Source organism: Papaver somniferum, chromosome 8 (genome assembly GCF_003573695.1).
Source record: "Papaver somniferum cultivar HN1 chromosome 8, ASM357369v1, whole genome shotgun sequence".
Taxonomy (NCBI): Eukaryota; Viridiplantae; Streptophyta; class Magnoliopsida; order Ranunculales; family Papaveraceae; genus Papaver; species Papaver somniferum.
Genome location: NC_039365.1, coordinates 169,047,719 through 169,065,294, shown reverse-complemented (window position 1 = coordinate 169,065,294; position 17,576 = coordinate 169,047,719). Strand labels below are relative to the sequence as shown.

Here is a 17,576-nt window from a genome sequence, read left to right as displayed (position 1 = left end):
CAACCAGGATTATAGGTTTTTGAATATGGGTCAAACTTCTGACGGTTATCATACCTAGTGTTATTATAGAGAGCATTGGCTTGATCTTCATTATTCTAGCCTTCCCAAAAAGGCTCCAATCTACCACTAGTGTGACCCACTTCTAAGGCTTCTAACCTTTTCGTTATAGCAACAATTTTGGCGTCTGATTCAAAACTTTCTTCTACCCTATTAACGTTTCCTCTGCCTAGAAGAATTGTTTTATGGGGTACCATATTGCTTTCCCACTATTGGGTCTTTTCGGAGATTTCATGCAAATATGTCATCGCATCATCAATTGTTTGGTTTTCAAACCCACATGTACACATGGACTCTACTGTAGTTGTGGTGGGATAATCTAAACCCTCATAAAGGATCTGAACTAACCTAACCTTTTCTAAACCATGATGAGGACATTGGGCTAATAAATCATTGAACCTTTCCAAATACCTATACAAAGATTCTCCCTCCTGTTGTGTAAACGTGCAGATTTGCGTCCTAATAGACGAGGTTTTGTTCCTGGGGAAAAACTTGTTCAAAAAGGTAGATGTAAGTTGTCCATAGGTTTCAATTGATTCGGAAGCCAAACTATACATCCACGACTTGGCTTTATCTTTTAAGGAAAATGGGAATAACCTGAGTTTTAAAGCATCATCATCAAGGTTTCTAATTTTCAGGGTACTACAAATTTCCTCAAAGTCCCTAACATGGAAATAGGGGTTTTCATTTTCTTTTCCTAAAAAGATTGGGAGCAACTGTAAGGTTCCAGGCTTAAGTTCATAATTTGCTTCAGTTTCAGGTAACCTGATACAGGAGGGACGAGTAGTCCTAGTATGATTCAACAAGGCTTTCAAAGTTGCCATTTCTGGCGCTATTGGACTATCAGGGATTCTTTCCTGAAACGGACGTTCAAAAACGGAATCTTCACGAATCGGACTTTCTAAATTGAGGTAATCAAGACGCTTATAACTACTAGGTTTCTCTTTAACAAATCTACCTAGGGCGTCTCTTTTACGTTCAGGCATGCAACAGAATAAGGTAGGGAATTCTATGCAAACACAAAACAAGGATGACTCAACCAAATCAAGCCTAAATTTCTAGCAAACAAAAAGCATGATGGCTCCACTTAGAATGTTTCTAGACCAGCTTCTATTCTTTCGAAAAGGAATTCGTTACAATCTGAGCAAACCCCTCTGGAATCAATCCGAGTCAAAGTAAGTTGAACCGAGGCGAGGGAAGCTTAGTGGAGCTTTGATACCCAAGGCCTCACCGGTTACAAGGCGGCGCAGTCACGCATTCAACTCACAGAAACCTTCAAGAACTTCGAAGTATGCTCAAAAGAGTAACCAATATTCTTCGAACGACTTTCCTATTAAGCTCGTTACTCTATAGGTCTCTAACTAGTCAAAATTTTAGGCTTAGGTTCGCGTTTGGTTTCATTTTCCTAAGGCGGACAAGAAGAGAACGGTGATGAAATCCGAACCCTTATCTTGTATGGCCAGTCCTTTCCCTTTACTAGGAAATTAAAGCAGCCGTTTTCAAGTCCTCAGCATATATGCAAACGAAGGAATACAGTAAACCCGCTGACAGGGGATTCGCGGGTGTTTCGAAAACTTACCTCCCGTACCAGACGGGCTAAGAACCGTTGAAGTCGACTCGGGCCATGACTCCTATGTCATGTACGAACCCGAGGGGCCGAGGCGATATCGTAATCACCTTCCTTCTCTGCACACAGTTTATATTTAAACCAAACCTTCCTTAGGGTTGTAAAGAAAGATAATAATGTCCAAAGTCCAATGTCCAAGTGTCCAAAAAAGAAAAGAAAAAATACAAAAATAACAAACCCTAATACAGTTCTCTCTCTTTTTTTTATAAATAAAAATAAACAAACCCTAAAAAAAAATAAAAAAAAATAAAATATCTAAAAAGAAATTGTCTTCTTCTCCGTTCTTTTCGCTTTAAGCTTTCGCTCCAAGTCTTTATGCTTTAAGTTCCAGTCTTTACGAAATCATCAAACTCCTTGGCTTAATTCTCTTTATGATCCAAAACCTGTAGACAAAAGATAAATACCCAAAAACGTAAAAAAGAACAAAAATAATAAAAACCTAAAAAATAAATAAATAAATAAAAGAAAACGAAGTCTAAAAACCCTAAAAGCAAATCCGCGTCGGCGGCGCCAAAAATTGATGTGATTGTAGATAGTGATAAAAGTGGTTCGATCCTCAGACTTGCGAAGGATAAAATATAGACTTAAATTCTAAAACAAAAATAGAAAACTCAAACAAAGATGATGTTATTATCAATATTAAAAGAACACTGAGGCTAAGATTCCACTATTTTCCAAGTTCTAAGTGATTTAAATCCAATATTTATATTTATTCAATTTTTTCGTTTAATTTGATTCTAAGATGTTGCAATAAGTAGATTTTTAAAATAATAAGTGTAAATCAAAAGCATGGGATATCAAAAACCTAAGTCCAAGCATATACCATCAATGGAAATCACAATTGTTGAATAAAAATCATTAAAACAATTCTCAAACAAGGCAAATAATCATATAAATAATTGTAATAAATAAGATAAATAGAAAATACTACTCTTTATTGGAAAAATAGCTTCCTCTATCGCCGCAGCAATGGGGTTTAGTGATAGGGCTGGAAACAACACTATATTTATCTAACTGCAAGTGCACAGTGTCTAAAGCAACACAGGGCAAGCACAGGTCAGTTCTACAGGGACTTGGAGGGATATTTGCTAATTTTTTCATAAGCTTGCTTGTTAACTGGTCTTCCTAAGGGGCAGTGATGATGAAACAGTGAGAAAAGATGATTTTGTGGTGTTATGAACACCACTGATCGGTGAGGAGTGAGAAGTAGCAAGGGGGAAATAATGAGATCAAATGGAAACAACAGCAAATGTAAACAGGGAGATTGAGTAAATGATGAGAAGAGTACTAGGGCCTTTCATTCCACCACTAACCTACACTACTTGTTCTGCTCCTAACACTAACCTTATCCTTATAACTGATAATAAGAGGGATGTCAATCCTCTGCATATCTAAGGTCAATTTGAGATGGATGATTCAATCACAACTAAGGTAATTCTCCTAAGTATTAACTGTCTTTTCAAGGCACATCTAATCAAAAGGTTCATATATGCTGTTAAACATGAGTTGCAGTTCTACAACACAGAATAATTCTAACTACAATGGATGCATTACATACACTGTGAAAGTTAAGTGTTGAAGTCCTAAGACCAAATTTCATCCTAAACAATTAAGCATAACAAGATTATTTTCAAAAACATGAACAACAAATAGCAAATTAGGACTTCATCTCAACCCTAGCAAGAGGAATTAGAACATTAAAACAGAAATTGAAAATCAAACAGAGAATTAAAATGGCATTGAAATTGAAGTTCAAATAGAAATTAAACTACATAGAACCACTAATTGGTGGTAACTCGGCTAACCCAAGCACACCTACACAGACACACATCTTGTTCTGTTTATAACACAGAAATTCCCAAAAAGTACAAAACCTAATTTCGAAATTAGGGTTTCGAAAATCAAAATTACTCTTACCAACTACTCCAGCTCGACTTGACCCATGCTTCTCTTTCTTCTCCTGCTCCCTGTCTGCTCCATGTGAAACTCTGGCTCGAGCTTTCTTGTCAAACTCACATCTAGGGTTCAGTGAGGAGAGATGTGAATTTGGTAAGAGAGCTAGGCTAGTGAGACAGGTTGGTGATGTAGGAGGGTGTGGTGGTGGCAGGAAAGAACGTGCTGGAGGTTCCGATGGTGGCAGAGAAGGTATGGTGGAGGAGGAAACAGACAGTAGCAGGTCGGGGAAGATGGAGTTTTTGGGGGAGATGAAGTCGACAGTTTGGGGAGAAGGGGGTGTTTGTTTGAGGGTGATAGTGTTTTCTGCTATGGTTTTGAGCGGAACATCAAGTTTGATGAACAGCAAATGAAAGACGTTGGATGATCGAATCTGGATTGGATCGAACGACACGAGGGAAACAGGCGTGGAGCGACCGTTGGATGTGTGATACATCAAAACTGACGGCTTAGATGGGAGTTAGATACTATGATGATTGACATGATCTTCAGAGTTTGATGCACGATGATGAGGCGACCGTGGGATGATGTGGTGGATCCAATTTGACGTCTCTCATGGAAATGGGTATGGATATTGGAAATGGATTTGGGTAAGGGTTTTGGGCCTTGGGTATGCCAAGCCCATATCTTCTTTAAGAACAATTCTTCCTCTTCAAGCCCACTTTTAGTTGATTCGGCTCTTGCAAACATCAATCTTCACTGCCTTTCTGCGGGAGTCTTTGCCGTTTCTTTGCTCTTTTCGCTCCGTGAGTTAACCAGGCTTTATTTAGTACCTAAAAATGCAAAATTAATTAACAAAAATATTTATTCTTGAAAACAACGAAAACAGAGAATATGGGATAAAATGGAGGGTTAGTGCACAAATGATGAGTTAAATGCCAATAAAAATGTGCAAATATATACAATATTTGGAACTCATCATTTAGCTCCACATATCAAAAACAGGTTCAAAATATTTCAAAAGGTGTTTTCAAAGGTGAAGATACTCAAAGGGAGTAAAACAGTTCAATCGCAACGTTTATATGTGTTGCAGATCAACTGTTACAAGAGAAACAGAAGGAATAAGACTGCTACAGTAACAATAGAAGCGAAGTGTTGTAGAACAACGACAGTGTTTTACGAAAATTGGGCGTGGGTTGATGTTCTTCGTGTTCTTCAGCAGCACCAGCAGAACAACTTTCCTGCAACTCATGATTTTTGTCTCCTCTGGTTCTCTAAACTACCCCAAACTGTTCGTAATCCTTTTATGACCTATCCGAACTCCTTTTATATCCCACAGGTTGATTGAATCTCAAGAAATCCTCGGTTATTCTTATCTTTTTCTCCACCTCAAGTCTCGGGATTTCTTTCCCTTCCAATCTTATCTACGCGTCAACTTGGTTCTCCAAACTCTCAAGTACTCCATGTAGACTGAATAAGGACTCAATTCATAACGTAAAATACTCTGGTACTTCCATACATAAACCAAAATATACGAGAATACACGGAACTCCCTGTTTTAGCTAACTCGATGATTTCCTCCTCTATTTTCGAATCTAAAGGGATTACCAACCCTTTTTCGATGAATAAAGATAATCCCAATCCATCTCCACGTCAAACTCCGACATAATCTCACCCAAAAGACGATAACAACTCCGATAAACTTCACCTCCTCTGTTTGCTTCTCCCAGCCTATCTAGCCCAATTGGTTGGGTCCAATCAATCACAGCGACCCTGTTATGCTATCACAAGTCCAGTCCAACGAAAATATGCCATTGAATCTCCTTATAAATCGCTCAAAATTCGATCTCCAGATCTGCTTCGCTGCTGCAACAGCTTCCCACCAAAAAGCTTCATTTGAATTGTGAAGAAGAGGCGCCCCCTATCCAGAGCAGGGGTGCGAATAGAAGCTGCCTTGAGGGTGTCCTGAGGGTGCCCCTTAGTAATTTGGGTACCCCTTATCCATAGTGAGAGCCCTAATAGCATGTGTCCCCCGGGCGCTTTTACTAACTTTTCGAGTCGATTTTTCCAAAAATGATTATTGGCCAAAAATACCTACACACACATAAAACACCGTAATAAGTAAAAAAATGAGCACTATCAATTATAGAATCGAGACAAATTAGACACAAAAATGTGTCTATCAGTAACTCCTGGCTTGTTTCTGCCTGAGTTTGGTGTCTCTTGGTCATGTCTTCATTATAAATTGACCACCTAGAAATATTCTGCAAACCCAAATTATGATTGTCAGATACAAAAACACCCATCAAATCCCAACTATCCAACATCCCATGACAGTTCTCACTGTTAACACATTCTACTGAAAGTGACCCATTCTTCCATGCCGCAACATCCAGTACCAAATTTCTGCCAATCACTGAAGAAACTTCCACCGTCATTGTGTTCTTCTTTTTGGTGATCACACACACCTCGTGATGGATACGTGTTATGTCATCATCATAAGCTTCTCTTTTCTCTCCAATCTGTTGGTCCAATGACAGTGCTACTGGATCAGTGCCATGTTGCAGACGATGTTTGTATGCATCCTCACTCAGCTTATTAGTAACAGTGCAACTAAGAATCTCACCTTGCGGCCCCAACTCATCACAATTCTTTGCAAAGGAATCTTCAGTCACAGAATCCCTCTCACTGTTAGAGAAAATTCGACCTCGAATTCTACTTTTATAATTTTCTTCCCAAGTTTCCCTATGACCGAACTTCTTCATATACAAGTCAGAACTTATAGTTTCTACCACACATGGAACTTGAGTTTCATTATCATAACACAGTATTGGGATACTTACTATGTTTGGTAATTCTTACATCACTGTACTCCTCCCACGAATGTTACTGATATAATTATCTCTACAGGTTTCTTTACGACAAACCATCTCCTTTTGCGTACAAAAATCTGATCTCAAACTAAGATTATTTTCTAAATATGTATCTTGATTCTTGTAAACAAACTGAGTTCGGTTTAATTGAATACATACTATGCTTGTCTCTTCGCTGATAAGAGTATAAACAGGACCTTCGGTAATCAAAACTTCTTCTTCAACTTCTGGATTGTCTTCTTGAGTAAAAGTAACAATACTAGCAGAAGTAAACAAAACTTTTTCTTCAACTTCTGGGTAACTATCACAGTCGTAGAGTGGTGGTAAGTCCCAATCAACCACCACTTCGTCATCACTCTCAAATTCATCATATGTTGGCTCTCCACTGACAAACTCATCATATTTCAGCTCTTCATCGACAAATTCATCATATTCCATCTCCCCCAACGTGTTTTCATCAGTAATATCTTCAATGCAACTGATTCGTTTCTTCCGCAGTCCACTTGTAATCTGAGCAGCCATTGATGTGCTGCGCGCTATTGTGCTCCTACTAAGGTCACGTTGTCGCAAGCGAAACTTCTTATACATCAACTCTGTGTAATCTGGTGGCATAAATTATTTTCGCAACTTCTGTTTCATGTGATTCCAGGTGTTGATTTTCGCTTTAACTTGCCTCACACACCTTTCTTGTAGTCTTTTCCACCAATGTAGTGCTGACCCCTTCAACTTTAACTTGACAAACTTCACTTTAGGAGCTTCTGTCATAGGCTGCCATTCAAAATATTTCTCTATGTCGGCCTCCCAATCTAGGAAATCTTCAGGATGTATTCTTCCAGACATATCATCCACTTCAACTTTCACCTGTCTGGTGTTCAAGTCAAAGGTTTTGATCAATCTGTTCCTCAACCTTCCATGATGTGATTCATGAACAACACGGTTATGAAAATGATTTTCATTAAACGTGTATCCATCATCCTATGATCCTCCTTCCGGTGAAAACAAATGGGTGCGTTGTGAGAATACTGAATTCTCATGAACAACATAACGACGATTTTACATCGACCTTTGAGTGTTCATCTTCTTCAGAAACTCCTTCCGGTGAATCTAAAGGCTTGCGTCGACTCTCCGGAATCTCCATTCGAGCTTTCACACATCCCTGTCGCAATAACTTCTGTCACAACATGTCCTCAATCAAGGTTCTTGACTCAGTAGAATAAATGTATCTAGTACCTCTATCACCACCTCTATCTCTACCTACCATTGTAGAAACTAGGGTTTGCTGGTGTGTGTTTTTTCTAGCGCCAACTGATGCAGTATTAGAAATCAGAACACTAACCTAGGGCAATATAACAAAGATAAACGAGTAGAACATAGGATTGATAACAATAGAACGTTAGATAATTGAGTCTAGGTTAAAAACCATTACTCTTCTATAATCTTTAGATTAAAGTTTAATAAAATATCATAATAAAGCCTACCTTCTAAGAAGGGCCTAATAACCTATTTATACTAGCAAATAACCTAAAGAGAGAAACCCTAGACTAATGGATAAAAAACGCCCTTCCTAAAAAGAGATAAAATAGCTAAGGTATTCCTAAATAGAAAAATACTTTAAAAGATCGTATTATGCCCCTGCATCACAATATGTACCCAAAGATCAACTTTTCTGGAAAAAAGAAAATCTATAATACGGTATCAATCATAAAAATCTAACGTACGAAAAGCCTATTGAAGTATTGATATGAACAGAATACTCACAGAAGTCCTTTTTTCTTTTTTCCTTGTGTCTTCTTGGTACTAGGAGACAACTACATTTATGGAAACAGAGTTACAAGAGGAAACGTTTCATATGCAATATCGCGTCCTGTTTTCTTTTTTTTAGGAAACATGGTCATGTTAGGAAGTAACCTGTTATAGGGGAGGCATGGTTTATTAGAGTGGCGGCAGTGTGATAGTAATGTCCCTCTAGTTGGTTAGGGGATGTCCTATAAAGGGTGTAAATTAACTAGATTATCCTCCCCATTTTTTAACCTAAATCAAAACTAAATTGAAAATTTGTTTTCTTTCTTCTTCTCTTCTCCTCCTCCCATACACCGTAACCTCCATTAAAACTCAAAATTTCATCATCTTCGATTAATTGACGATTCGAAAATTAATCAAGTGTAGTGTAATGACTTATATGAGGTGTGTTTTGAAAACCCAGTTACGATTTGGTTTATTTTGTTCGATTTAAGTTTAATTTCTATCAAAAATTAGGATTTTAGATGAAAATTGAAATTGAAATTGAAATTTCTGGGTTTATGTGAGTTACGGTTGATTTTAACTCAATTACGAACCGTAACTGGATATTTTAATGTTATTACGGTTGGAAATAGTTCAATTACCAACCGTATGTTCTTATATCTGAAAAATTTTCTTCAGTTACGGTTGGTAGCCATTTAAGTTTACGAACCGTAACTCAGTTACGGTTGGTATCGAGCATTTGGTTACCAACCGTAACTGGTTTTATGATTGGGTTTTCTTCAAATTTAACCTGTTACGGTTGGTAGTTCATCTTTTACGAACCGTAACTTCGATTTACGGTTGGTTATGAGCAAAATTCCAATCGTAATTAGCTCTGAAAATGTAAAAAAAAAAATGAATTTTTTACATATTTTAGATAACTTTGAGCAACAAAAAGCTAGTTGGGACTAATTTAAAAGTATACCCGATCATTTTCAGGTCCTGGTTCTTCATTTTGTTGGTTAATTTCTTCAATTGATTGAGATTGACCTTCTCCTCTAAACTTTTTTTTTTAACTCTAAAAATATGATTTTGGTTTTGATTTTGAGTTAATATAAGTAAAATTAATCATTAACACTGAACTTGATTATCATCATTAAACTAGAATATCAATTATGAGGATTAATTTGTCATTTCCAGTATTTTTTTATAAGGGACACCTTGAATAATCATGTAATGACCCTTTTTGTCCTATTAGAATGCCGTCCCTAATAAACCATGCCGCCTCTAATAAACCATGCCGCCAAGTTACACCAAGGCACATTTATGGAAACAGAGTTATATGAGGAAACGTTTCATACGCAATATCACGTCCTTTTTTCTATTTTAGGAAACATGTCATATCAGGAAACCAAGGCGCTCGAAAATATACCTTGAATGTGGTTCCGATCAGGATTAGAAATGGTTTTTCCGTTCTATTTTGCAACAAAGTTCGAAGCCTGTAAATAGAGGCAGTATTAGTATCAGTAGTTTCAAACGCGGCCTACAGTTTTTTGTCGAGAAGTTTTCGTTTTCGTCCACCATGAAAAAGATGAAGGGTAATAGGTATATTGATGAGCAAATACTACGCGACATACTGAGCAGACTCCCATTGAAATCGCTTGTGCGTTTCAAATGCGTCTCCAAATCTTGGCAATCCTTGATTGAAAAGGATGCGTGGTTGACCAATTCACACCATCACCGGCAACTGAAAACAAGTCCACGTCTCTTTTATTCTATCAGCAAAGATATAATATCAGAAAGTCCAAGTCTCGTCATCAGGAATCTCATGGTACCTTTTCCTCGGGACGAAAACGTAGAATTTGAGAGTCACTGTAACTTGTGCATTGACACAAACCACAAAGAAATAATAGCAGCAACAACAACCATTCAAGCAGTATCGAATAAAGAACTGTTGGCTTGTGAGCAAGTACAAAAACCCATTAATGGTATGATCTGTTTAATCGACAAAATAGAAAGTGACTGTGATAAGACTAAAGGAGATCACGCCGCTTGTCTATACAATGTCATCACCCAAGAAGCAACACCTTGGATCAGATCAACTTATTTAGCACAAGTAGAGAAATGGTGTGACTTATCGGAATTGAATGTAAATCGTACTTATGAATTTGGATTTGATCCTACTACCAAGGAATACAAAGTGATTTGTATGTGGATCATATCTGGATGGGAACTTCAGGAATTTGAAGGGTGCGGGGAGTACACATTATACGAAAACACTGAAGACAACGAGGCAGATTACAAAATGTGCGAGATCTTGACTCTCGGCAAGGACACTGCCTGGAGAAGGATTGATAAGGTACCACCGTCAGCTTATTACCAGCATAAAGATATACATGGTTCTGTTTATTCGAATGGTTCTATATATTGGACGATGTACGAGGGCCATCGTCCCATACTAGTGGCATTTGATGTCGGGAGCGAGGAGTACAGAATTATACCAGACCTTGATATGATTGGCATTGATCGGCCGATGTCTTATTCTCTTATGTCATTGGATGGGCATCTAGTTATAGTAAAAAACGCAGACAATTACAGGGTCATCCTGTGGATACTTGACGATGCCTGCGACAAAAATACAAATACTAGTACCATCAAATGGACAGAAGAGAATATCATGTTACCTCGTCTCTGGAGTTATCGAAGTGTTCGACTTCATGCTGTCGAGGCAACAGACTACTTAATCTTAGAACTTTTTGATGTCCAGAGTTATGAAGCTTGTTTTCATGATGCTGTTTTCGTTCATTCGTACAATCGGAAGAAGAAGATTTTCAGCAAAATTGAAATCACCAGAGATGAAAACTACTCCTTAGGTGTCAATATTGGTCATCCTTCTTACAAGTTTACAAAATATGTCGAAAGTCTTTTGACCCTTCAAAGGAGTTATAGGCCAGCAACGGAGGCACCTAACTCGAGCTCAACCAACGACGAGCGTCCGCTTTCTGACAACGTATAATGTATTCATATGTTTTAGTTTTTGATTTGTGCATCTAGGTACTAAGGTGATCAGTATTTCTTTGGTTTAAGCTAGTTGGCTGGAGTAAGTTACACATTTCGGTCGGTTAAAAACTTTGACCGACATTGTTAGTCCGTATTATACTGTTCTCTATATAAAAATATAATTTTTCTAATTTTAAATTTTATTGAACCGCATTGTTCTTCGTGTTAAGAAACAAAGATTTTTGTGAAACGCGTCCTAACTGAACAAAGCACTGTAATTTCCATATGAACCCTATTTTGATGATATCTATTCAATTAAAAAAAATGGAGAAGAAGAGAAGAACATGAGAAAATAATAATTTTCAATCGAACGAGGAACGTCAGGGAAAGAGAGAAGAAGAGAATAATTTATTTATTTTCAAAACTAAAATTTTTCGATTCCACTCCTATTTTTATTTTTGATTTTGATTTTGATAATAGATTCATTTAGATTAGATGTATATGATTATATTTATATAGTTATTAGATTAGTTTTAATTTAAATTAAAGTAAAGGGTAAATGTGTATTTACCTAACTTTAGGACACCCCTTATAAGTATAAGGAGGTTGGCCTAATAAGACCATGGTCCCCCCACAAAAATCATGATCCCTAAAAAATCATTATTTTGTTATTACACTCGTTACCCTTTTTATGCTTCGGTATTCATTTTTCAGATCTTAGAAAAAAAAGTTTGGAGAGAAAGAAAGGCGGACGCAAAAGAGATGGATTTCATGTCGTTTTTATTTCCAGAGATTCACACTTCAGGTTAGGGTCTAAGCTTTTCATTTTATGTTTATTTGATTGATTTCTTTTTCGGTTTTACGTTTGATTCGTTTCTCGATTTGATGCTTACCGATTTTTTCTTCCTTTTATTCAATTTCTGATTATATATTAGGGTTGTTTTGATCTATGATCTCATTGTTTAAACAATATCTTAGGTGCTTGTACGATTTCTAATCTTCGTGAAAAATCCTATGAGAATGTTTAGGTTAAAATAGAGTAGGAATTATTTGAAACATACTTAATCTTAAATTGATGTATCTGATTTCAAACTCGTTACTGTGAATCCAAAATTAAAATTATATTTATTGTGAACTCTAAAAGTTGTATGCTTTGGAAATTTGATTTATACTTAATTACAAGCCCATGTGATCATTTTCGACCTGGTTTGATGTAATTGATTCCGGAACATAACTGTTTAGTCCAAATTTATGAGAGTAAATCTGAACTATCCACCTGGTCATTCTAATCCTATGGATGCAAAGATTTTAGTGTTGCAATTGGGAACTCAAGTTTACTTCTATGAGTTTTAGCTGCTAGCCTGCTAGTATTGCATTTCGGAAGGTCATTTCCAGTAATAAGGAAATTACATAGATATATGTTCAAAAAGAACCAGTAGTTTTTAAATTGTTTCTTGACTGCCCCTCAAGACCTTGGATGGTTACAATTATCGTGGCAAATTTTCCTCATTGTATCCAATGTATTAGGGAATGTCTCTCCTCTTTTTCCATCTTAACCATGAAGCCAACTCCTGCTCTTGCGAATTAACATACGGATCATATATAACTTTAAGAATACCCTCAAGTGTCTTTGCCATTTTTTTTTCTTGATCGTTTTTACATGTTGCCATTTGCAGGGATGTAATATCATGTGGAATGGCTACAACTTCCTCATTTTCAGGACAAAATTTGTTGCATATCTCCTATCCTCTTAGTTTTACCTCCTATTTAATACTGGTGGTCTCAAGATACTTTAAAGCTTTTGTCACTTTTTGTCCATCTGTTGGTGTAGTATTAATAACGAATGAAATACCTCTTTGCAGGTAAAATGACTCCATGTTTGGTATCTTAATAATCGTGGACAATGAGCTTACTGTGGGGATTGGTTAGTAAGTAGTATCATATCTCTCGTGTTAATTATGGATTTCCGCTAAATTATTTGTAATATTGGTATCCGCTAATATTAGTACCCGCCTTTACGAACCATGAAATCTTCTAAAAAAATTTAGATCGATTCCCTTCCTTTGGATTATTCCTAGATTTTAAATTTTGAAATGAATTCCATAGTTGATGCTAAGGTTTTTAATGTGCACATAGTTGTAGGCATATTGATTCTTAATGTGTACATCATTCTAACAAAAAAATGTGTTTTTCAAAATCCGACGACTCTAAATCAGTTTTTTCTCGCAATCAACAATTTATATTCTTCTTAAAGTGCCTGAAATTGCAAAGATAAATCTCGGCTGAAAATGCACCCCTATTTTCATTCCACATCCAACGATCCTTAATCTCCCCATTGAATGGTGTTGCTGAAAATGCATCCCTATTTTAAGCCCTATTCCATCTGAATCTCCCCATTAAATGGTGTTTATATCACTATTATTTCCATTCATAAATCCTTGAATGTGACGTTTTCTCCTAAAATTCCTCCCTAAAATGGCGTCATCAAATATTTATTCTTCATCCGTTACACCACAAAATATATCCTTCAATGCTATTAACATCCGCAGTCAACTGCATGGAAGCACTAGAAAAGGTAGAGACTTGAGAGGATCTTTGTATGTTTCTTAAAGCTTAATTTGTCAAGATTAGTCACGGTGATAGGAATATAAGTTTTTTGTTCTGCTAGATCAAAGTCCTGTTGTGATAAGCCCAAAGAAAGGTGATTCTTCTCTTACCTACTGTTTATTGTATCAATCTGTTTCTGATCATTTCTCTTTTGCCTAATTTTGATTTGCAGTAACTTTTTGTTGCCCTAATTCAAATTTTAGCCGCATTTTTATAACAGTTCCGGTATATTTTACGTGGCTCGATTATTTCTTTCTTTCAAAAAGAATATCTTGGAACGTTATTGGAGAATCAAAATTGCGATGGCAGACAACATGTCGTCCTTCTCATGGTAGTATTAGCAGTTAAAAGATTGATCCTGAGATTTTTTTTTCTTTTTTTTGTTTTGTTTTTTTTTTCTGTAGCTGGTGAAAAGATTGATGTTCCTACGGGTACATTTTGTAAGATCTATTTTTGTTTCATTCCTGCCTATGTGAAGCATTTGGTTGACTGTATTTAGCAGGAAAAAAAAGTTGTCACTCTCATTAGTGCAATAGTATAACTTTGAAACATGTAAGAGTCTCGATGAATACTCAGAATGATGTTTATGTGTTCTTGAGTTTAATATTTAAAGATATGGGGGATTTTTTCGAATTCAATCTAATTTTTTTACTTTGTTATATCGGTGTTTTTTGTGGTCTTTCCTTACCTTCATTTGTTTCTCAAGCTAAGATTGTTTCAACATAGAAATAAACAAACATGTTGAAATATTCTCTCTCTCTCTCTCTCTAAGTATTTGCAATTCTGATATGGTTATTTTGCTTATCCCCTGAGGTAGATTAACCAAACTAGAGTCTCTCTCTTTTACGTTCTTAAATGTTTACTTTTAATCTGAAATGATTAGTTGATTAGAATCATTGAGTAATTATTTTGTAAAAAAAAGGATAACTGTTACTTGGATAAAAGTGGAGAAATATAGTGTGCAAGAAGCAATTTCCATTTCCCGCTTCGTTTTGGACAATTTTATGGTTACAGAGGCCAAAGAATGGAAAACCTATTATTAAAGATAAGTTTCTCTCCCATTTTTGATTTACTAGCTATTAGTCCAGCAAGTACTCTGTACTTTGTAGTTGAATTTCTCTTATGATTAATAAACCTATACACATGCAGATTCTTCCAGAAAATTCGAAAGATTGCTTTGTTCACATAGAGATACCCTTAAGGCTGTTGCCATAAGTTCGGTAGAAAATTTATCATGACCATTTTAGAGATCAATGATGTGGACGTCCTATGCCTAAATGGAAGTGCAAAGACACACTCTCTCTCCATTATTTGAGGTTACTCGATTATGCAAAATGCCACTCTACTTTGAGCTACAAGGACTCAACTGAGACGAATTTATGTTTACATGCTTTAAAAATCCATGAGTTTTTACAAAATTATTGTGGGTTTCTTCTTGGACCTTTGATTGTTGGTTAGAAATATTATGTTAAGACAATGTGGTTTAATTGTAAATTATCCAATATGTAAGATGTCGTGGAACTGTGCTTTGTATATTAACATACCCTTAACACTTTTGGTTGGCATGGATAGAATGCTTGAAGGTAAATATAGAGCATTCCTGGTGTTGTTGTCAAATTTAAGTTAAAGTGGCTATTAGGTAGGTATAGTAAATGATGGTTCATATTAGTTACAGAATAGAGCAGTAGATACTTTCATTTTGGAATTCTGAAGGGGTACTTGAAAGTGGATATATACTTCCAAAAATTATGCTTAATTTTTTGATGAATTTGAATTTGAAAGTGGATATACCTGTTTCTAACAGATGAGTGGCTTTCTTCTATATCACTAATTACACAAATTAGTAAAGCGCTGGAGTTGGTTTATCCGAAATGAGAAATCTACATTAATTAAAAGATAATTTTTGCCTTGACTATGGTTCATATGTCCTAATCTTCAATTCCAAGGTGATTAAAAGATTAGGCATTTGTTACCATCCGATGTGCGAGTTCAAAATTGATCTAGCACCTTCAACCCTGTTAAGGTTTGTGTGATCATGAATTGAACCCAACAATTTCTCTACCATACTTTAAAGGGAGGAAACCCTATTTTCAACTTAATCAACTTAAATCTCATATTCCCTCATTCTAGAAATTTGGTCATCATACATTTCTTTCCAAGGTAATCGTCAACTTCAAATGTTCTTTTAGAAGCCCAAGTGGAATAAACAAAAGAGAAATCAGGAATGATCTAAACTATCTCCAACTACATGTGATGTTTATCTAATTTGTCATTGCAAAACAATTGTTGCGGCAACAAAAAACCGACAACACTATACTGTTCATACGACTTGCCGTTAACAACTTCATGTTTTCTTCTTCGACCTTCACAGATTTTCTATGATAATTATATAAGTTTTTACATGTGAAATAGAGATGAAAATGTAAAGATAGAGATTCCCCGACCCCAACCAAAAGTATGGCAGATAACTATATTAGTTCATGTCTAACCGCGGTGAAGATGCTAGATTAGTTTTGAACATGCACTCCATGATCAATATATTTTCACAGATATTTCAGAAAAAATGAAAAAAAGGGTACATGACCGTTGTCATATGAGATAATACTATCCCATTTCTCAGTCCCACCAACACAATTCCGGGCCGTTACGGCACGGGTCATATTCTAGTCTATCTTACAAAAACAAATGGTTTTTGTCCAATCTGATGGTTCCAGTTGTAAGCTTTATTGCGATCCACGACCACTATTTTCTCTCAAAGTCTCTCAAATATGGAAGACAAATCGTGGATGAAAATCAATCCATGGTTTACGCCGGCATCCAACCTATTAGAATGATTCCTCAATTATCCTCTTCTTCCGTTACACATTATCAAACCGTTTAACCATTATTAACCCTTCTTCCGTTACACATTATCAAACCGAAATTAGGGCAGAAATATTCATGGCTGTTACACATTATGAAGCCATGAATTCATTGTCAAAGTAAACAAGATTCTTCCACTATAGATCACTCGAGATCTCTTCCCCTAATTTTCCTCTTCCGTTACCATATTATCGCCTGATCTCTTCTCATTCTCTCCTTCATCTGCCCTAAAATTTGGGAAAAATAAGAAAACCAAAAAAAAATCTATTTGCAACATTGAAGACCCGTTAAAGTTCCACATACGTAACAAATGTTATACTACATAAACACCACATAGGTCATCACCAACAAGTGTTGGCGTTCTCTCTCAACAGTGCCAGGTAATGTCCATTTGTTTCAACTTTATTTTTGATTTTTCCCATTTTGTTTCCTTTAATTCTTTTCGATTTTTGTTTGATTGGTTTAATTTGAGTTTCTAAGTTCAATGTTCAAGGGACACTAGATTACGAGGGTGTGACTTGAAGATTCCAAAGGTGTGATTGAGCTTTCTTTTTTGTGTTTGGTAGACATATTTGGGGATTTCAATGTATGCAATATGTAGAAGGTGTATCTTATTTCTATATCCAATATTACTGAGTTATTGCAGGGGTGAGAGATAATGGGATTCATGGCCAAAAACAAAAAAAAAATCTTATTGTAAAGTGGTGGAAGTAGTTTCCAGGGAAACTAATCTATTGATTATCACTGGAGATCTTTTAGCAAAATTTAGGGTGGATATTTCTACAAATAAGGTAGCCCCCAACTTCCTCAAGTTTGTAGCTGTTAATTTGTTTCATTCGGCAGCCTTGGTTGGTTTTAAGAAATTAACTTACACCAACAACTGATCGATCTTGGTTCCTAAATATGAAATATTCTAAGCTTTAGATCCAACTTAC

General features: G+C 36.1%; 1 protein-coding gene and 1 pseudogene across 1 annotated transcript; both read left to right on the top strand.

The window, feature by feature from the left end:
• The first annotated feature begins 417 nt into the window (after positions 1-417).
• Positions 418-517, top strand: LOC113307133 (annotated as a pseudogene).
• Positions 518-9,763: 9,246 nt separating this feature from the next.
• Positions 9,764-11,188, top strand: LOC113306425 (putative F-box protein At5g62660). Its single transcript, XM_026555365.1, has one exon. The coding sequence runs from the start codon at positions 9,764-9,766 to the stop codon at positions 11,186-11,188; it is 1,425 nt and encodes a 474-aa protein (XP_026411150.1).
• The last annotated feature ends 6,388 nt before the right edge of the window (positions 11,189-17,576 follow it).